The following is a 22,552-nucleotide window of genomic DNA, read 5'->3' on the forward strand; positions in this document are numbered from 1 at the left end:
TTTACTTTACTTAATTTAATTTATTAATGCTAACATTTGGCTTATTAATGAAGTTTTCATTTATTTTATTGAAAGTAATTTCCTGGTTTTATTTTATTGGGTTAAGAGAGAGATTTTATTTTATTGTTTCTGCTTGTTCATTTCAGTGCAATTATTGACTTTTCTTGAAATGTTTGACTTTATTTTGGCATAAACCTAATCTGCAATTCAGTGTTAATCACCTGAATTACCCATTATGTTATGGGCATATGGGATTTTTTTTTAAATAAAGCTACCCAGGAGTTTATGTGCAGGCGGTGGATGATCATTGCTCACTGTGGTAAATGTCGGGTGACAGGAACCTAATGAACTATAAAATTCTGAACGCTGCACTCTGTGTGCCATATTAGAAAACCCTACATACTAAAAACACCAAACAAAAAACCCAGAACACTCTACTCCACTATTTAGCTGGGCTTTTCCTTCCAATTCTTCAGAATACCATCCTTCTAAGAATGCGTTCAGAGAATTACTCTCATGCTGTAATGGGGGATAATGGAACAGAAATGGAAACACCATTTCTGAAAGTGTTTTGAAGAGTTCCCTTCTAGAGAAAGACAATGGCAAGTATTGTAACCCAAGCTGGCCAGGCTGTTATGATCAGATGTTAAGAAACACCAAGAACCAAGGATAATAATCCAGAGAAGTGAAATCAAGTCTCAAAACCACTGAGAGAAGACTATTGGGGTGGCTGGCACTTGGTGAATTATGGATAAAATCTACTGAGATAATGGAAAATAGAAATATTTGTAGTATATGATCCTACTTGAAGTGTAGCTATGATGTGCTTTGCTGTAGAAAGCAATGCCTCCGAAAGGTGTATCCTGCAATCAGAGCATTTGCCATAGTAATTTGGGACTGACGTTACAATGGGTTATAAATACTCATATAAAGAGTTGGAGCCTGTTTATCTTTGCTGGCTTCACTTGGATCAACGTAGTTAATCCACCTTTCTCTAAAACATGGCAAAATTGTATCCTTTCTGATGCAATAAAATCTGAATCACTCTTAATTGGTGCTAACAACTTAGTCACTACTATGGAGAAGGAAATATAAAGAACAGATTCTTTGCAGCTGCCGGTTTTGATTTCACATACACGTTGCTTTTCAGTAACAACATACACGTGTTGGACTCACAGCTGCTTTTCCCTCCTTCCCCTTAGACACGTATGAAGTTGAGAAGCAGGATGAGGTCAGTAACGGAAGAGAAGCCCTTTCAGGGTGGCCCAGCAACACCATTGCAGCAAGGGGTCTGCCATGAAGAATCAACCCATGAACTCACAGATTATGATCTGGTGGGGGCTGCATGTGCAGACTCTAGTGACCAAGTTATGCTATTTTGGAGCACCCCCTGCTGGCCTCTGCAAAAACAGGCAACAGTTAAAAGGGAGCTGCTAATGGATGCATGGAAACAAATTCTGATCTTGGTTACACTGGTTCAAAACCAGAGTCTCTACTGAAATCTGTGGAGTTGCTCTGAATTTACACAAAGGTTAATGAGAGCAGAATTTGGCATGCTTTGACTTGGGCCTGGGCTAAAGGCACTGCTTTCTGGCTCTGCAGACTCCCCTGGCTCACAAGCTACCTATCAGATCAGCCCTTCTTCAAAGGGCTTCTAGAACTTGGCTAGAAAACCTCCTCTCCAGAAAATTTTCTAGAGACTCGTATCGTACTTTGAATTTCCTCTGTTATAATGGCCTGATCTAGAGACCTTCTAGCCTTAGAAGAATGGGAAGGGAGGCAGCTCCGTTTCCCTTTGTCTATCCCCTACTCAGCAGTGTATGGTTTAAAGAGTTCTGGAATGCTTTGGCTAGTGCTGTTGGACTTTTTGAGGAAGAATTCTTCCTAGTTAATGTCCCACTTGCTGTTCCCTCGTTTGGGCCATTAGTAAATTCTTTGCTTTCTTCTCCCATTTCAAGCCACTGCCTTCTGCCTGTCCCTCAGGTGGAAAAATGAACAATGTTTCTAGCTTTCTCCCATTATACAAGAAACAGGGATGCTCACTCAAAAGATAAACAGCCAGCAGTTATAAGCTATTACATAAAAAGGAAGTCCGTCAGATCCTGTGAGGCTGGGCCTGTAGATTCCATTACTACTAGGGGTCAGAGTCCAATTTTAAAAAGGGCTTGATAATTTTAACAGCAGCTGCCTGGTCAGTGAGCACATATCATTATGCATAACCTGACAGGGACAATTGAGTCTCAACATTTTAGGGTGTCAAAGATTTGCTTTGGGAGCCAGGGAGATTTTTCCACTGCCATGGAAAGCATTATGCAAGTACTCAAGAACTTCAACCCTACAAGCTACTGTGTGCCCTCAACACTCACTCATACCAGCCCCAGTTCAGCAGGATACTGGACACTGCACCTGATTTCCAGCACATGACAAGTCTCATGGAAGGCACTGGGCAGAATCATGTAATGGAAGTTAGGCATGTGTTTAAATATCATGTATTTATGGGGACTTTTCAATGAAAGCTGATGGTGCTCAGTGCCTAGCAAGTCAGAGGCCCGGATGCATGGGATGGAAACAGCAGAGGTCTGAAGTATCACTGATGTTTTAAATCCATGAAGTGTCAGGTGCTGTTTACTGGACTTGGTGGAACAACTGCTCTGCCAAATCCCTTGTTGTGTCTCACGCAGTCTGGGGATAGGTGGCTTTGCGTTTCCAGCTCCATCTGCAGAAAGTGTCCAATTGTGTAAACTAAAACAAACTCCATTACTACAGCACAGGGATGGTAAACACAAAAAGATACACTGAATATAGCTAAGTACCTGACAAAAGCTAGGAGAGTCTGAGTTAAGTCTGTAACATTGTCTCCTTGATCGAGCAGGGCCTGCTGGTAATGAGATATGCAGTATCGTGTCTTACTCCACACCCAGACAATAACCATGCACACTGGGTCAGGCCGAGGACCAGTTTTCACAGCTTTTAGTGCATGTTTTCTCTTTCTGGCAAAACATCCCTGCAAAGTGTTGTTACACAGGCAACGGATTAACTGGTTAGATCTGCAGGCTAAGAATCATGTTTTTTATGCTCAGTTCTACTCCTAGCTGTGTCAGTTAATTGGATGAGATGTAGGGCAAGTCAACTTAATCTGTGCTCAGTTTCCTCATGTCTAGAACAGGTCTGACTTCTCTCACAGGAGTAAGAATTCGAAAGCCAGCATTTTCAAAGCAGGTACCTAGAGTTAAGCACTTAATTCCAGATCCAAGCACCAAAATAAGTTGTCTATATTTTCAGAGGGGCACAACACAAAGAACACTGTGATTTTTATGCCTTTGAAAATTAGGCCACTTGTATTTAGATGCCCAAACATGGGCTTAGGTGCCTGACTTTAGGCACCTAAGAGTGAAAATAGGGACCTTAAACATGCACCATAATGACATCCTCAGTTGTAATGTGCTATATAATCATAATAAAGTGTTATTACACTGGCTTCCACCACCTGCTCCCCTCTCCTCCCCTCCCCGCACACACAGAAAAAGAAAACATCCAGATATTATAAATGCGAGGGTGAACAAGCACAGGTTGCCTGCTACTGCATCCTCTCACTGGACTCATCGATCAAGCTCTCAGTGAAATACAAGGGCCCAATGATTTAGGTTATTCTGGTGACGTGGCCATTTATTTTAGGGAAATCAAAGTATGCAGAAAACAAAAGTTTTCCTTCCTTGCCCCCCAAAAGACCTCTTTTTGGAAAGCACAATGTGAAACAAGCCAGGATCCTGTGTAGGAATTAAATTAGTTTTGCTTTACTGTTCATTCTACTATGATGTCATAGGAAAAAAAAGGGAGGAAGAGTCTGAAAATTTCACTTTGTCAGTCTGAAACAACTTCTCTCTGGGCTCCATGTTCCTAATCTAGGCTGCAGTGATATATCTTACAAACGGTTTCTTACCACAATGTTCCATTATAATCACTTCATTGGAAATGCTCTATTGCTGGTCCTCTTCGTATAAAACTATGGGGCAGTTTTAGAACTGACAGGACATGTCTGCAGGGAGGAGGAGGTTTCAGATAACCAAAATAACCTGTGTTTGCAAGAAGGGAACAACATCTTACTCACACGTGCTGTTTTTAGACACAGATGCAAATTCTCACTCAGTTGCATAGAATTTGCATGCAAGTGCTGCAGTTTAACAGATGTTGTTCAGATGGGCAAAAAAAATATTTTGATAAGATCAAAGAGGAAATCAAATGTGAACTGGTGCATTCAGTGTAGGTGAAATTCACCCTTGTACAGAGAGCCGGCACAAAGCCTAAGCCCCATTTAAGTCCCACATAAGGCCTTAAGCTACAGAAATGGGGGCAGGTTCTCGGCGTGTGGAAATAGTTATAGTTCTAGTGAAGGTGATTTACATCAACTGAGGTTCTGTCCCATCAGATATTAAATATTTCATTGTAAAAGAGAATCAGAACAGTCAAAAACCTGGCATTACAGCTCTTTATTTCAGTGCCCATAACATACAAAGTGATGACTCACGTTTTTGACACTGTAACATGCAAAGTACCTATAGGTGGAATAGGATACATCAGATGATTGCCTTGTCCTCTTGCTACATTTGTATCCCGTCCAGGCAGGAAGACTCAATATTCCTTTGCTTTCTGCTCTATCCTCCTATGAATGAACCCAACTGTGAGGTGCGATAAATTGTCTTCATTCCTAACTGAATGATTTGCCACTAAGGTACTAGACATTGTTGAAAGCTTCTCAAATACACTTCTGTAAACTTGATCAAGGACCCAGTTCTGCTCGTGTTTACAAGGATATCAATCTGGAGTAACTTAACTGATTGGAATAAATCTTGATGGGAGTTACTGCAGATTGACACTGGTTTAACAGCAGCGGTTGGCCCAACGGATGAAATTCACTCCTGTGCAGAAAAAGCCTATACAACACTTCTGTCTCAACCCTCTGCACAGGGGGTAAATTTTACCCATGCAGAATAACTAGGCATTCTGTACCATTAAAAACCATGATGTAAAAAAACCGAACAGGAGAAAATACAGAACCGAAAGGTTCCAGTAAGGCAACAGCAGGTCCCAACTGGATATGCCCTAGTTTTACATGCTGCATCTTTAAATTTTTCCTCCCAGCAAACTAAATAAAAACAATACATTGTGATTATCTTTCTCCCCACAACAAGATGCGGTCAGAGCAACCAGCGGGTTCAAGATCTGTAAGATAAGTCCTTTTTGGTAAATGCTTTTTATTAAAAAAAATAAAAATGTTAAAAGCAACTTCTGTTCAAGTGACTTTTTTTTAAAAACTGACAAGCGTTTCTGAACAATAAAAAATAAAGAATATAGTTTTAAAAAAAGACATTCAGTAGCACGTCAGCGGATTCTGACAGGCCTTCTGCCCCGACCTCTGTGACTGAGCTGGCCGCTCGTTAAGGCAACGTGTCAGGTTGGCACCATTATGACAGCTGTTTGAAAGGCAGGGAGCGTCGTATGGCTGGACTGTGTCAGAGGGCCAGTTTCTCACGGGCGCTGACAGAACCATCTTCCATGCCAAAGTAAACCACGTCGGCCATGTTGATAAAGAGACCTGTCTCCACCACGCCTGGGAACAGAACATTCACACACAGGTTAGGGCTCAAACTATCTGCCAGTCTTACCCCGGCTGCTCTAATCCTCTAGAATTAGGGACTGTATTATTCTTCACTGTTCAGGCATCCAGGCCAGAAGCTCAGAAGGTACTTAGGCATCTAACGCCTATGGATTTCAATGGGACTTAGGCATCTAAATACACTTGAGGACCTGGGCCTCAAAGTCCAGTATGGCTTTACAAAATCAGTCTCTGTACTGAGAAGCTTATGACATTTACGCTTCTGAACACAAGCCAAGCTAGAATTTGATTGGGGGAAGAAAGGGTTAAGAAAAGTTTCCTTGTTGGCAGATTATCCCAGAATTCCCCACTACAGGATTTCTTGCACAAACCATTGGAGCAGCAGTACTGGCCAGTTAGGGAGGGACACTGGACTAGATAGACCAGGGGTTCTCAGACTGGAGGTCGGGATCCCTGAGGGGGTCACGAGGTTATTACATTGGGGGTTGTGGGTTGTCAGCCTCCATCCCAAACCTCGCTTTGCCTCCTGCTTTTATAATGGTGTTAAATATATTTAAAAGTTTTTTTAATTTATAAGGGGGAATCACACTCAGAGGCTTGCTATGTGAAGGAGGTCACCAGTGAAAAGTTTGAGAGCCAGTGGGATAGACCATTGAGCTGATCTGGAATTATCGTTCTTATGGGTATGAATAGAACAGAGTGAAGTGCTTGCTAACGCCCTGACTTTGCAACCAGCTCAGTGCAAAAGGACATCTGCACCCACGGAGAGCCTCGCTAAAGCCAGTGGGTCTCTGTATTGGTGCAGGAATCCAGCTCTGTGGCCCTCAGAAGGATGGGAGGGCTAAGCAAGTAGTGTGACAGCAGTCAGTAAGCACCATGCCCTGAAGCAAACATTGCACAAACACACATCAACAGCAGGAGTGAGATATAGAAGGGAAGGGACGACAAGCGTTGCAGGAGTACTATCAGTGGGAGCTATGGATTAGAATGCACGTCTTGATGGCCGTTTCTTTTCCTCTTCCACCTTACGAGCGAGCAGCCTTTTTGCAGCAGAGCATGTTTCACAACAGAAAATAAAGGAATCACTGTCACAACAGAGACAAATGGCACAAGATTTTCACTAGCTGCATGCGAAACCAACAGGTCTCTGCTGTGGAACTCTAGACAGACAGTGACACAGGGCAACTATCACCAGTTTATTTAGATTAGTTTTACTAGCATCGCTGCCTGGGGCTCAAGGCTGATATCAACTGACAGCTGGGAGCCAGTGCAGAAAAACATATTCAGATGCAGTGGAATGATGAACATCAAGTCACTGGATGTAATCCTATCCCCGCTGGAGCCAATGAGAGTTTTGCCCAGGACATCAATGGGCGCAGGATTTCACCCTGTATTTTTAACTGAATAAAACAATATAGATGATCCATGTACAGCAAGTTACAGGGAGCAAATACAGAGTATAATTCACTTCCAGATGCTGACTGCGCTGACACTGCCCCTGCCACCTGGTGCTTTATCATCCAAAATCCAATCCTGTGAGATTCCCTGGCAGCGGGAACTGAGGGTGCCCTGCACCTTGCAGGATCAGAACAGAACGATTCCAGTGCCCTGGATGAAAAGGGGAGGCTGGCGGAGCAGGGCAGGGCTTTTCACTAAGGAGGGCGTCAGATCCGCCTATGGCTTAGCTTTAAGGAGGTGGCTCCCCTGTTTTGCCAGGGAGTTCCATGAGCAGGGGAACACTGGAAGAGGCAAGAAGGTGAGAGTCAGACAAGACTACAAAGGGAAGTGGGGTGGGGAGAGAACAGAAATATAAGGTGGCAGAGTAGTGCAGGGCACTGAAGGAGCAGAAATGGAGAAGCTAATGGAGGTATTCTAGGAGGCCAGGATGTGGGGGAAGGACACCACACAAAGTCCATGCAGCAGAGGGAGGCTATTTAAGCTGCAGTGGTTTGGGCAGACTGCGGGGGTGGGTCAGATGTCACAATGTGGAGCTCCTTCACGTAAAGCTGGGCTAGGAACCAGATTAGCAAGAAGACAGGCCTATCACTCGGAGACGAAGGATTAGTCCCTCTGGCTGTGATTCCTGCAAACCCTAAAGAGGGGCTGGGTTTCATCATTGCTTTCTGCTCCAGGTCTCACAGCAGAAGTAGATTTCTGCACTAGCAAGTGACCCCTGATGCTTTCATAATCCAATGCTAGCCTGGGCCTGACACAATCTATGGAGCGGCAAATGGCCAAACTCACCTGGAATATACTGGAATTGGAAAAGGTTAAGAAAAGGGCAACAAAAATGATTAGGGGTATGTAACAGTTTCCACACGAGGAGAGATTAGTAAGATTGGCACTTTTCAGTTTGGAAAAGAGACGACTAAGGGGGGATACGATAGAGGTCTATAAAATCATGTGGAGAAAGTAAATAAGGAAGTGTTTTTTACTTCTACTCATAACACAAGAGCTAGGGGCCACCAAATGAAATTAATAGGCAGCAGGTTTAAAAACAAACAAAATGAAGTATTTCTTCAGACAACACGTAGTCAACCTGTGGAACTCTTTGCCAGAGGACGTTGTGCAGGCCAAGACTGTAAGAGGGTTCAAAAAAGAACTAGATAAATTCATGGAGGATAAGTCCATCAACGGCTATTAGCCAGGATGGGCAGGGATGGTGTCCCTAGCCTCCGTTTGCCAGAAGCTGGGAACGGGAGACAGAGAACTGACCACTTGATGATTACACCTGTTCTGTTCATTCCCTCTGGGGCACCTGGCATTGGCCATTGTGGGAAGACAGGATACTGGGCTAGATGGACCTTTGGTCTGACCCAGTATGGCTGTTCTTATGCCCCAGAGCCAATTACTTCTGGGGAGGGAAGTCTGGAGTTTTCCCCACAAGGCTGCCACAACAAGGTGAGCGACTCTTGGGAGGCATGAGATCAAATAATTTATAATGGTTCAGAGTATGAAAAAAAAATGGTGACTGGCCCCTTTACAGATACACCCCCCCCCACCCCCAACAGAACTGCTACTGAACCCACCAACAGCAACCAAGGATTCTCACCACCGTCACCTCTGATGTATGTAGGTCCATAAGTCCTGAGTCAGCAAAGTACATATGCTAAAAGTGAGGCTGGTGCTTGAGTAAGCTCACTGACGGCAACAGAACTGCTCGTATGCTTAAAGTTAGAGCCATGCTAAGTACCCTGCTGAATCAGCGCTTTAGGGATGCGATCACAATAGAGAAAATTGTGCAGAGTGGTACACTGGGTTTAAACTATATGACCAAGATTAAATTTCCCCCTCCTTGATTTAAAAGGCAAGTTACTGGGTGCAATACAGGAGGAACTAGATGAAATTCTCTGGCCTGTGGCATGCAAGAAATCAGACTAGATGATTTAACGGTCTCTTCTGGCATTAAGTATCTATGGAAAAGTATCAGAAAGAAGCCACCCTGGCAACTAGTTGCATTATGCAGCGAAATAGTGAAAGTTGGGTGTGTTACAACAGGCCTCCAGACTCCTTTTCCCGAAAGACACTGCTGCGCTCATCCCGACAGTATGAAAATGAATGGTGTGTATTTAACAGGTCTCTGAACAGTCATGTTTACTTGTAGCACTGAAAGTCAGATGTACTTTTTATGGCTGAAGAAGTGTTAACACTGACACCGTGATCAAATGCCAGTAAAAATTCCCCTGTAGCACTCTCTTCATCTCCTGCCTTGCATTGCTGTACACAGCTTTGCTGGGTGCTGTTAAACAGCTGACACACCTTCCTCTAGAGTAGGCTCCATTGAGTGGCCTGTGGATGTGATCCCGTAATTTGTACACTAGTTTAATTTTGCTTTGAGATGAAAAAGGATTAAGAAATGCAACACACCAGGATTTTGTTGCCATTAATGGTTTCAAAAGCAAACATCAATTAGGATCTGAGTAATCTCACACCTCTTCCATAACACCCAATTGCATGACCACACACTTCCTGTGTAAGGCCCCAAGGCTGCAATACATGGCCAGCAGGCAGACTGTTGCACTGGCCCATGAACAACACACTCCAGGACTGGGGACACTGTTTAACCCGGAGAAAACACCCATATGATGAAGAATTATACCCAAGTGTACCTAGTATTTTCTTTTAAGTAAAATATAATCTTTGCGGAGAGGTTTTAATCCGTTTTTTGGGCCGTTTTTTGCAAACCTGATGCTCAGTCATGCGTACTCCTGCACAGCACTGCCAGCCTTGCTCTGAGACTTTTAGGGATGTTTATGGAAAAGAATCAGGGAAGTTGCTCAGATCATCAGTAAATGCCAAAGGTGTGAAGCCAAATACAGACAGAGGTTTGGGGGTAGCACCTTGACTGCTTGGGCTGCATTTTAGATGTACTTCTGCACATGTGAGAGTAAACAGGCTCTCCCCCTACATCCCCTGTCTATGGCCAAGGGAGAGGCCTGGATGCCTTGCACCACCCCTGGTTGCACCCTTGATCCAACTCCCAAAGAGGGAGATGGGGCAGACTGGCCCTAGGAAAGCCGCCCTCCTATGCCGCTTAGGGCTCTTAATTACCCTGGCCAGTTCTGGGCCTGAACCTTCTTCCGAAGATGATCTTCCTCCTCTTCTCCCTCCTCTGTCACATTCCTGCGCTCTTCCTCTGGTGCCTCCTCCTGCCCCTCTGGATTCTCCTCTCCCCCAGACTGCGCAGTGATGATGTGACAGGAGACAAGCCACAGTGATTGTCAGTGGGGCTTGGGGCACTGCTGGATTCACTGCCCAAGCCACAGGCTGTGTTACACTCTAACTGCCCCAGGCACACTCTGCTGGAGCGCTCTCGTTACTCAGCGCACATTAGCGTTGTCCAGCAGGGCCCACCTGGGGCAACTGGAGCACAACACACAGTCTGTGGCTTGGGCAGTGAACCCAGCAGCGCCCCAACCCATTCAAAATGACTCGCCTATCAGACCCTCACCGCGCAGTCGGTGTATGCACCACAGGGTGGGGGTGAAGAGCACCTCGAGCTGCCGCGAGACTATTCACTGTGCTCGTCGGACCTCAGTGGTGATGAGTGACCGGTATGCGCACACACACACACACACACACACACACACACACACACACACACAAAATATGTGTGCACTTGCAAAATTAGGTGATTTAAGTCTGAATTATGAATTTCGTAATTACATATAAAATCGGGAAAATTATGGACAATTCAGGAGGGTTAGCATCTCTTCACAGCACGTTTCCTCACAAGTATGCCACACATAATGAGCAGAGCTGCAGAACTGAGTTTAAATTACTTGTGTACCATCTCAGATAAATTCTGTTCTGAAGAGATGAATGAAACAATGCTGCCACTTGGTGGATGATCTCATAAATACGGATAGCACTTTTTTTTTTTAAATACAGGCGAGTCTCATTTTACGTGCATTTAACAGGCATGAATTCAGCTTTGCGCGGTCGGCAAAAACAAAAAAAAGAGAACAATTTAAATACTGTTCCTGTAGTGCGGGCGATTCTGCCCGCCACTACACTCAATGTAATTTTGACTTTATGCGTTTTTCGCTTTACACGCTGACAGCAGAACTTAACCCCAGCGTAAGATGAGACTCGCCTGTAAGTGTAATTTAAGTCAGGGTAGAAGCAGTCGAGCTTCTTAGCAGGAGTTGAAATGTACAAGTTTTCGGTTTTATTTTATTTGACCAACAAAAGGTCACCCAATCAACCCCCTTCTGAGTTATACAACAGTTAAAATAAAATTCTCTTTCTAAAATTAAATCACTGCCTGAAGCTCTACAGCTGTGTCTGCACTGCAGATGGGAAGCGGAATTCCCAGCTCACGTGGATGTACATGGGCTAGCTTTGATTAAGCTAGCGCCCTAAGAGAAGGACTGTGCTGCACCAGCACAGGTGGTGACTCAGACGAGACGCCCAAGTGTGCACCTATGATCTTAGTCGGGATCGTACCCTGGCCGCTAGCCCATACTGCCACGGCTACAGTACCATGTTTAGCAAACTAGTCGTGTGTACGTCTACCAGAGCTGGCAATCGCACTCCCCAGCTTCTGTGCAGACGTACCCTGCAAATCACAGCCCAACTTGTGACTTCATGGCCACCCTAAAGCTTTATACATATAAGGGTGAGATCTTCTTTAAAAGCACCTAAAAGTGAGTGGGTCTACACAGATGTTGTATCTGTCTGTCTGTGTCTGTTGGGATGAGAGTCTTTTACCAATAGTTGGACCAGTGCAGCCCCCAGCATGGATACTATTACATTGGCACAGCTTATTCCCCTTCTGCATGGGAATAGCTATGCTGGTACAAGTACCTTTACACTGGTATAAACTGCTTCCGCCCTAGGGGGATTGGACCACTGGAACTACCCTGGTGAAGTCAGAGCCCTACTGCATGCGTGCAGAAAGGCCCTCGTAGGGGCACAAGTCACGCCAACTCTCAATGGGGCTTCGATGCTTTTGAAAAATCCCATCCCAAGAGTCCATCAGCGTTGCAATGAGGAGCTCCTACCTGAAGCAGCACAAAGATCAGTCAAAAAAGATTAGGATCTAGTTCTCCTAAAGAAGTTACAGTGCTGTAAAGTCATTGGGATCAATGGACACCAATATAACTGACATCTGATCACTCAAGATACTCAAGCATTTGCTATCTTTAAGCATGTGAGTAGCACTGTGGTATTTCCACGTTTAATATTAGGCAAGAGTTTATGTATCTCACTGAATTAGGATTTTAGGACTCATCTGGACTAGAAAGTTTTGCTGTTTTAATTATATTGGGATAGTTAAAGTGACAAAAACCCATCCAAGGTGTACACAGTTTTACACTAGGATAAGCACTCTTATGCCATGATAACGTATTCCAATTCAGGAAGCAAAATATACCACCCCTAACCAAAAGAGTTATACCAGTATAACTTCATGGACTCATAGATTCTAAGGCCAGAAGGGAACATTGTGATCATCTTGACTGACCTCCTGCATTACACTGGCCAAAGAACTTCCCCTAAGTAATTCCTAGAACAGATCTTTAAAAAAAGAAAATAAAAAAGAAAATAAACACCCGATCTTCATTTCTAAATTGTCAGCGATGGAGAGTCCACCACGACCCTTGATAAATTGTTCCAATGGTTTATTACTCACATTGTTAACAACTGATGCCTTATTTCCAGTGTAGACCAGAATTCAGTAATTTTTTAATCTGAGAGATTACCTGGTATCATTTTTATAGCTGTGTTCACTTCGTTCCACTTGTGGACCTTGTCAAACTTCCAGTCCAATATGAAATTCCCATTGTCTGTCACCACAGGACCCTAGGCAAAAAGATGTGCTGTTAACTACCTTGCAAAAAAAATTTTTTTTTAAACACTCAGGCACAAAGCTGGCTACCCTCACAGTTTCCCATTAGAAATAAATGTTTCAAACAGAACATTTAAAACAAAGAAAATTGCTGTTATTCATCTGTGTCACTGTCCCTCTCATTGTTTTGCACCAGGTGGGGAGGACGACAACAACAAAAAACACACACACAGCTATATACTTTACATCAAAGCATGTGGGGCTGTGGACTATGGAAAGCACCTAGATTCCTTGGTGAATGTGGGACTAAAAACATGTGTACTTGTGAGATGAACCTGCTCCCAGTGTTGTCAATGGCAAAATTCCTACTGGCTTCAGCAGTGCAAGGATAAAAAGCTATTACACGGTGTTTAGTCATATTCTACACAGAGGCTGGAAGACACAGCCCTTAATTAACCAATTTAAGCATGAGAAGAGGATGCTTTTTCATAGAGTCAGTACCCTAAAAGAGTCTGTCCTAGGCTGTTAGAACAGCTTCAGTGCAAAACACCACCACTATTAATAATACTTATACCAAAAGATACTAATGGTGACCATAAGAGGAGTCTTGGAGCCAAGGATAATCCCTTTATTAAGGCCAACAGACATGCCCAGTACTTTCTCAGGCTCAACAGAAAGAGCAAACAAGTCCCTTCACATAGTAAAAACCGCGAGGGGCTGCTGCGCTAGACCTCATGACACATCAGGGCTAATCCTTGTGGAGGGGTTGCCCTGTTTGCAAACATGGGTGCTAGCGTATTGGTTTGCCGGAGAAGTGCAATCCTCAGAGGAAGACGAGGGACAGATCTTCTTGGGCACAGAGCTCTTTGGAGCAGCTGACTTGGCCATTCTGAAGGACACCACCTGCTGCTGCGTTCAGGGCAACAGGACTTTATTTACAAGAAATGTCCACAAACAAGATGACTTCAGGAATAGACCTGACTCATCTCAGAATTTCTCATCCTAATGGAAACAAGCCTGCAAGGCACCAAATATCAATGAACCGATCAGGTAAAATGGGAAACAATACATGATATTAAACACTATATTGCTCTTTTAATCCTCACCCACTAATTCTCATAAAGCACCTGTTAAGTAGGCAAGTATTTTACAGATGAAGAAAGAGAGGACCGAAAAAGATAGGTGATATTCCCAGAGTTGCACAGTTGAGTCAATGGTAGACTCTAGGAGTTTGGCACAGATCAAGGCTTAAATTCAGCTGGAGACATCCAGAGCAGAGCTGGTAAATATTTTCAAGCCCACAGGAGCCCTGGTGCACCCACGGAGGGACTGAAGCTTTAAGCCACCCGCCGGGGGAGCTAAAGCTCCGACACACACACCCTACCTGTTCTCTAAGTTAGTTCAAGTCTGCTTTTTTGAAGTCAAATGTCCTTATTCTGCTGCTCTCACTCCTTTCTTTCCTTAGAATCTTGAAATCTATCACTTCAAGATCACTTTCATCCAAATGGCCTGGAACCTTCAGATTCACAACCCATTCCTCCATTAGTCAGAATCAAGTCTAAAATGGCTGGGAACACTTACACCACTTTCTGAAACAAAATTGTGCCCCCAATATATCCCTGAAATCTATGGCGCATACACTGTGTTTTGCTATCTCACTTGAGACACTGTACAAAAGGCCGGAGTTTCAGAAGGGGATGCTCCGCAAGTAGATGCCCAAAGTCACTAGCCACTTTTGAAAATTTAAGCCAAGAGGTTTTTTGTTCTTTTATAAATATTCAAAAGCACAAACTATATATTCGCACACACATTATCCGTCACATTTCTGTTTTGCCATATGCCACGCACACTCATGTGGGGGGGAGCAGCCTTCTTCAGAGACCTTTGATCATACTGACCGCTTTCCGAACAGCCATCCTCAGCTCAGCAACACCCCCAAACTTCCTGGTCACTGCTCTGATCACTGGGACATAAGCCATTGGGATGACTTCAATGGGGATTCCTTTCTTCCATTGGTCCCCAAGGTTCTTAGAATTTTTTCTACAGGAAATTGGTTTTAAACAGGATTAATATTAATATTACAGCACCTAATATATAATAAAATAATAATGATACATTACATAATAATACACAATACAATAAATAATAATAATAATACACTCACATATAAAGCCCCAAAGAGCACAACATCCAAGTCCTTTAAGGGGAAATTCAGAGGAGCAGCAGAAAGCCTAGAGTTCCATTCAAATCCTCCTTAAGCCTTTTTTGAGACAGATTCATAGATCTTAAGGCCACATGGGATCATCAGATCATCTAGCTTGACCTGCTGTATAGCATAGGTCACAGGATTTCATCCAATTACCACCCAGACACTTGTGCAGAAAGACTGCAGGCTAATTTTCTATTATCCTACAGATGTAAGCAGAGGGGGAAGTTAGCCCAAGAGCAGATGATGATGCCCAGCCACGTTGGAAAGATGGCCAGGCAGCTGGATGCACCCACTCCAAAAGACATGGATACAGAAAAATTCTGAAGCGAGCACATTTTGCAATTTGGGAACTCTGGGGTTTTGCAAATTAAAAAAAAGTCAAATTCAATTCATGAGGTGTCAGTAGAGCTGGACTTACTTAGGCCTGGTCCTGCTCCCATTGACATCGAGGGCCAAGTGCTCACTGACAGCGCTGGAAGCAAAATAATGCGCTCACTCAGTGAACGAACTCACATATTTAGCTATGGCTGAATTTGACCCTCTGTCTCTACCTTGTGGGAATGAAGGGCAGTACATATTTTACCTGTAGTCGGCAACAACGACGAAGCATTTTGCATAGCCTGCAACTATCTTTTCCTGTGTCAAGCACCCTCTGTGAAGGAAATTAAGTAAACACATTAAACTGGCCTTGTTATGCTTGGGTGGACCCAAAGGATGACAGTATCCCTCACATTCTCCCCACTCATTCTGGAGGTTGTTTCACCCCCTCCCACTTCCTATAAACCTAAGGTAAGTTAGTACTTGTGAAAGGTACCAGACCGATAGCCATGGTCACTGGGGAGATGGCAATCAGCCAAGCATACTAACAAGCAATGTCTCTGCCCAAAGGGGACTTAGCACAGAAATCCAGGACATGAAGACTGCTCTCTTTCAACCTCTACAGGTGGTCCAATCAGGCCTAGGGTGAGGCACAGTGATGGACGGGCCAATATTAGTATACCTGCTGTGTGGATACCCAGGGTTGTCAGTGCGACACCCTTCAAAGCACTGAATTCACATAGAATCCCAAGAACACAAATCTGCTCCTGACTGATCTGCATGAAAGGATTAAGAAGTCCCCACGAACTTTAGCCAAGCCCCAAAGCAATCACGGCTTGTATCACTAGATGGCGATGTTGCTCCTACTCTCACCTCCTGCTCCCTTTTGGATACTGGATTATAAAGTCTTTGGGTCAGGGATTGTCTCTTACTAAGTTTTTAGACAGCGCTACACAAAGTGGGGCCCTGCTTTCAATTTAGCCCTCTCTATACTATCATAACACAAACACTTCTAACAACACAAGTAGTTTAATCTATTTGTTTAAGCCTGGCTGCAGCACTGCAGCTGTAAGCAGATACAAAGCACTGCTTACCCACCACCTTTGATAAGGCTGAGGTCAGAGTCCACTTCGTCAGCTCCGTCAATGGCGACATCGAGCTGTGGGAAAAGAAAATATGGCTTGGAAACCTTGGGAAACAAATGTGCTTGTCATGAAAACTGTCATGAAGCAGGCACCCGCTGTTTGCACAGCTGCACTCAGCCCCACAACTCATGCATCCACTAAGAGCTGCCCACACCTTACTGCACAGGAAAGTATCCTAATGCCAACAGGAGGTTTGATACTACATGGACAGTCTAGCCAACACCAAACTGAACCCAACCAATGTTGGAAACCATCACTGATTTCTATATGGCTTCCTGAGTACGCTGAAAACTAGCTCTGGGTAGACTCAAGGCCATATGGCTCAATACAAGTCTCTCTTGAAAACAATGGTACACAAATACACAGCCACAGCTAAACAGCAGGCAGCCAGCAAGTCAGTTGTAACCTACCACACCACGGCAAGCTGCTGATCTGGTCTAGTCTTGTTACACAAGTAGGGACAGTATGCGAACGTGAAACTCCCAGAGAAAATGCAGGTCCTGTAGGAAGTGGTGGCGGTGGTGGGGGAAGCCTGGTCTACACTAAGCGTTTAAACTGATTTTAGCAGCGTTAAATCGATTTAACGCCGCACCCGTCCACACTATGAGGCCCTTTATATCGATATAAAGGGCTCTTTAAATCGGTTTCTGTACTCCTCCCCGACGAGAGGAGCAGCGCTAAAATCGGTATTACCATATCGGATTAGGGTTAGTGTGGCTGCAAATCGATGGTATTGGCCTCCGGGTGGTATCCCACAGTGCACCACTGTGACAGCTCTGGACAGCAATCTGAACTCGGATGCACTGGCCAGGTAGACAGGAAAAGCCCCGCAAACTTTTGAATTTCATTTCCTGTTTGGTCAGCATGGAGCTCTGATCAGCACAGGTGACCACGCAGAGCTCATCAGCACAGGTAGCAATGTAGTCTCCTGAGAATCAAAAAAGAGCTCCAGCATGGACCGCATGGGAGGTACTGGATCTGATCGCTATATGGGGAGAGGATTCGGTGCTAACAGAACTCGGTTCCAAAAGACAAAATGAAAAAACATTTGAAAAAATTTCCAAGGCTATGATGGAGAAAGGCCACACCAGGGACTCAGTGCAGTGCAGAGTGAAAGTGAAGGATCTCAGACAAGCCTACCAGAAAACCAAAGCAGCAAACAGAAGGTCCGGGTCCGGGCCGAAAACATGCTGCTTCTACGCTGGGCTGCATGCAATTCTAGGGGGCTGCGCCACCACTACCCCACCCTTGTCTGTGGATTCCAAGGTGGGGGTTGTAATCTCAGCCATGGCTGAGGATTCTGCAGAGGGGGAAGATGAGGAGGAAGAGGAAGAGGACGACGACCTTGCAGAGAGCACACTGCACTCCGTTAGCCCCAACAGCCAGGAGCTTTTTGTGACTCAGACGGAATTTCCCTCCCAGGCCTCCCAAGCCACTAGCCCAGACAGAAGCCATGGAAGCAACCTCTGGTGAGTGTACCTTTGTAAATTTAACACATGGTTTAAAAGCAAGCGTTTTTTAATGATTGATTTGCCATGAGGGCTTGGGATGCATTTGCGGCCAGTAAAGTTACTGGAAAAGTTTGTTAACGTATCTGGGGATGCAATAGAAATCCTCCAGGGACATCTCCATGAAGCGCTCCTGGAGGTACTCCAAAAGCCTTTGCAGAAGGTTTCTGGGCAAGGCAGCCTTATTCCGTCCACCTTGGTAGGACACTTTATCATGCCATGCATGTAGCAAGTAATCGGGTATCATTGCATGACAAAGCATAGCTGCGTATGGTCCCAGTGATTGCTGGCATTCAAGAAACATCTGTTCTTTATCTCACTGTGTTATCCTCAGGAGAGTGATATCGTTCATGGTAACCTGGTTGAAATTCAGGAATTTAAGTAAAGGGACAGAGATGGCCATTCCTACTGGGCTGTTTGCCTGTTGCTTAAAAGAAATCCTTCCTTGCAGGTAGCCAAGCGGGGGGAGGGGAATAGCACTGAGCTTTTTCGCGTTTGGCTATCAGGGAGCTTCCCTGCTACCAGCCACACAGTGGGGGCAGAGGGGGGGTGATCAGCTGTGATCTTCCATGATACCAGCCATGTGGTGGGGGGGGGAGGGGGAAGGGGGATGATTAGTAGTGATCTTCCATGATACCAGCCATGTGATGGGGGGAGGGGTAAAGCAATCATCCCACAGAACTGGGGGTGGGAGGTGGCTTCTGCTGCTGCATGTTAACAGGAAAGAAGCATCACTGAACGGGATTTGCTTGGTTTTTGGGAAAGGAGGGCACTGTGTATATGAAGGCTGCAGAAGCCGAAAGACAATGGCTTACCATGGTCACATGCAAACTGAATTCTGCTGCCCGGGCCTGCATCTGTGAGATCTGTAACACCAGAGCCCAGGCACTCAATATTAAGATGCAAAATGCAACCTTGTAGTGAAATCACATGTGCTATGTAAGGTGAATAGTGTTGTTCACTGTGAAATAGTATAACCATTGTTCTGTAAAATGTATCTTTTTAAATACTTCTCTCCCTTTTTTCCCTCCCTAATGCAGCTGCACATTTTTCAAGCCTCCCTACTCCATCCTGAAGGATAGCTCAGATAAAGCGGAGGAAGAAGACGACGCGAGATGAAATGTTCTCGGAAATCATGGAAGTAACCCACAATGAAAGAGCTCATCTGAATGAGTGAAGGGATGCGGTATCAAGTTACAGGAAAGATGACAGTGAACGTGAGGACAGGAGGGACGCTCGAGATGAGAGGTGGTGCCAGGAAGATCAGAGGTGTAGGCAGGAAGATACGCGGTGGTGGGATGCAACGCTGGGGCTGCTGCGTGATCAAACTGATATCCTCCGACGTCTGGTGGAGCTTCAGGAAGAGCAGCGGGGTCACAGAGTGCCGCTGCAGCCCGTTTAACCGCCCTCACCACTCACCATGTTCCATATCTTCCTCACCCAGACGTGTAAGAACGCGTGGGGGAAGGCTTCGTGCACCCGCCCACTCCACCCCCGTGGATAGCCCAACCAACACACTGTCATTACATTGAAATGTTTTTAGTAGCCTTTTCCTTCCCTCCTATCCTCCTCCCAAACCACACCCGGGATACCTTGTCATTTCTCTCCCTCTTTTTATAGTGACTTTTTAATAAAGAATACATGATTTTTAAACGATAGTGACTTTATTTCCTTAAGCAAGCTGTAATCGAAGGGGGAGGGTGGGTTGCTTACAGGGAATGAGTCAACCAAGGGGGAGGGGTTCATCAAGGGAAAACAAACACAACAGTTACACCGTACCTTGGCCCGTGATGCAACTCGTTTTCAAAGCTTCTCTGATGCGCACCGCTTCCTGGTGTGCTCTTCTAATCGCCCTGGTGTCTGGCTGCGCGTAATCAGCGGCCAGGTGATTTGCCTCAGCCTCCCACCCCACCATAAAGGTCTCCCCCTTACTATCACAGAGATTGTGGAGCACACAGCAAGCAGCAATAACAAAGGGGACATTGGTTTGGCTGAGGTCTGAGCGAGTCAGTAATGTGCGCCAGCGCACCTTTAAACGGCCATATGCACATTCTACCACCATTCTGCACTTGCTCAGCCTGTAGTTGAACAGCTCCTGACCACTGTCCAGGCTGCCTGTGTATGGCTTCATGAGCCATGGCATCAAGGGGTAGGCTGGGTCCCCCAGGATAACTACAAGCATTTCAACATCCCCAACTGTTATTTTCTGGTCTGGGAAGTAATTCCCTTGCTGCAGCCATTTAAACAGACTAGTGTTCCTGAAGACGCGACCGTCATCAACCCTTCCTGGCCATCCCACGTGGATGTTGGTGAAACATCCCTTGGGATCCATCAGTGCTTGCAGCACCAATGAAAAGTACCCCTTGTGGTTTATGTACTGGGTGCCCTGGTGCTCCAATGCCAAGATAGGGGTATCGGTTCCATCTATCACCCCCCTCACAGTTAGGGAATCCCATTGCTGCAAAGCCATCCACTATGACCTGCACGTTTCCCAGAGTCACAACCTTTCGTAGCAGCAGCTTAGTGATTGCTTTGGCTACTTGCATCACAGCAGCCCCCACAGTAGATTTTCCCACTCCAAATTGATTCCCGACTGACCGGTAGCTGTCTGGCATTGCAAGCTTCCAGAGGCGTTTTAGGGCAAGGGAAAGCAAGTCACAAAGTTCCATGAAAGTGCCCTTATGCATACGAAAGTTTCGCAGCCACTGGGAATCGTCCCACACCTGCAAAACTATGCGGTCCCACCAGTCTGTGCTTGTCTCCCGGGCCCAAAATCAGCGTTCAATAGCTAGAACCTGCCCCATTACCAGCAGGATCTCCAAAGAGCAGGGGCCCGCTGTTTGAGAGAATTCTGTGTCCATGTCCTCATCACTCTCGTCGCCACGCTGCCGTAGCCGCCACCTCCTCCTCCTCGCCTGGCTTTGCAGGCCCCGGTTCAGCATAGCATAGACTGCACAAGAATGCGCGAGGCGTTTACAACATCCACGATTGCGGTATTGATCTGAGCAGGGTGCATGCTTGCCATGGTATGGCGTCTGCACAGTTCACCCAGGAAAAAAGGTGCGAAATGGTTGTCTGCTGCTTTCAGGGAGGGAGGGGTTAGGCTGTACCCAGAACCACCCGCGACAATGATTTTTGCCCCATCAGGCACTGGGATCTCAACCCAGAATTCCAAGGGGCGGGGGAGACTGCGGGAACTATGGGATAGCTATGGGATAGCTACCCACAGTGCAATGCTCCAGAAATCGACGCTAGCCTTGGACCATGGATGCACACCGCCGAATTGCGTGCACTCGACTTTATACAATCTGCTTTACAAAACCGGTTTATGTAAAATCGGAATAATCCCGTAGTGTAGACGTACCCTCAGCAGCTAGCACTGTTCATTCCAGATCAGTGCTGAACTGACATGCAGCATGGGGAAGGGAGGTTGGGCTGCTAAAGGTGCCACCGAACCTTTACCCAGGGAGTGGTTGTTAGCCCGAGTCCTGGCCAAATTCAAACATGCAATGTCTGGCCCTTCTAGGTTACTTCATTTTGGGTTTGTTCATGATTAGGGAGTGGATTTAGTGCTCATGAAACCGAGGGGTCAAACAAATCTGACAGAACAAGCTTCCTGCAGCTCAGGTGCTGGATCTCCACTCTCACCTGCACATCTTTTAGTCCATCCCTGGCTCTCTCCTGAGCACAGACCCTCAGCCGGTTTGTGGTGCTGCACTGAGAGCAAACTAGGACTAAAACACAGCAGGCTCATTTCCACCTGTGCCCTAGCTCACAATCCAAACACGGGTCCAGAGAGCCGAAAGGGGAGGGCGCTATCTCAACACACTAGCCAGATCCTTTCTGCAGAAGAAGTTATCGACGCTCCACAGATACAGAAGCGATTTCATTTCTACAGTTCCCTTACCTCCGGGTGCCTGTCCAGGTCACTTAGGCTAAGACCATTCTGGAGGATCAACTGACGTGCCTACACAATGAAAACAAGACAAACATTTTGTTGATAATTAAAAGATTCTATAAAAGCAGCACAAACAGCTCAAACTCCTTTTGTTGGTGTCCCAGCTCCAAAGTCTGACCGAAGAGACGGCTTGAGCTCTCCAGTTTCAGCTTCCAAAGGCATCTTTTCCTGCAGCAGGAGCAGGAGAACCAAGTAACTGGCATTCTCTAACAACGGGTATTACCGCTGCTTTGAATTACAGTGAGCAGGCTGTACATTAGGATTCCTGGTTCCTCCTCTTGCAAGGCACCATCAGTTCCCATTGACATCAGTGTGAGTTACTTAAATCCTACAAGATCGGGAAAACACTAGGCTCCTGGGTTCTACATTTGTCTCTTCCACAAACTAAGCCACTGTGTGATCTTGAATGAGTTACCTTCTCTGTGCTTCAGTTTGCCCTCCCTCTGTGCAATGGGAATAGTAATATTCACCCCACAGAAGTACAGGTAGGTTCAACAGTTGGAAAATGC

At 45.5% G+C, this 22,552-nt stretch overlaps 1 protein-coding gene across 2 annotated transcripts in view; it reads right to left on the reverse strand.

The window, feature by feature from the left end:
- Positions 1-4,471: 4,471 nt before the first annotated feature.
- RPIA (ribose 5-phosphate isomerase A) overlaps positions 4,472-22,552 on the reverse strand; it is a 32,030-nt gene continuing 13,949 nt past the window's right edge. Inside the window, exons 4-10 of one of the 2 annotated variants that reach the window (XM_030564325.1) lie at positions 21,993-22,052; positions 16,527-16,591; positions 15,698-15,766; positions 15,533-15,586; positions 14,804-14,945; positions 12,820-12,919; positions 4,472-5,608 (exon numbers count right to left, since the gene is read on the reverse strand). In XM_030564325.1, the coding sequence (XP_030420185.1) occupies positions 5,511-5,608; positions 12,820-12,919; positions 14,804-14,945; positions 15,533-15,586; positions 15,698-15,766; positions 16,527-16,591; positions 21,993-22,052 (588 nt within the window). In that variant the 3' untranslated portion in view covers positions 4,472-5,510. The remainder of the gene's footprint in view (positions 5,609-12,819; positions 12,920-14,803; positions 14,946-15,532; positions 15,587-15,697; positions 15,767-16,526; positions 16,592-21,992; positions 22,053-22,552) is intronic. The other variant, XM_030564324.1, reaches the window with a different exon arrangement.

The sequence above is a fragment of the Gopherus evgoodei genome, chromosome 5 (genome assembly GCF_007399415.2).
Source record: "Gopherus evgoodei ecotype Sinaloan lineage chromosome 5, rGopEvg1_v1.p, whole genome shotgun sequence".
NCBI lineage: Eukaryota > Metazoa > Chordata > Testudines > Testudinidae > Gopherus > Gopherus evgoodei.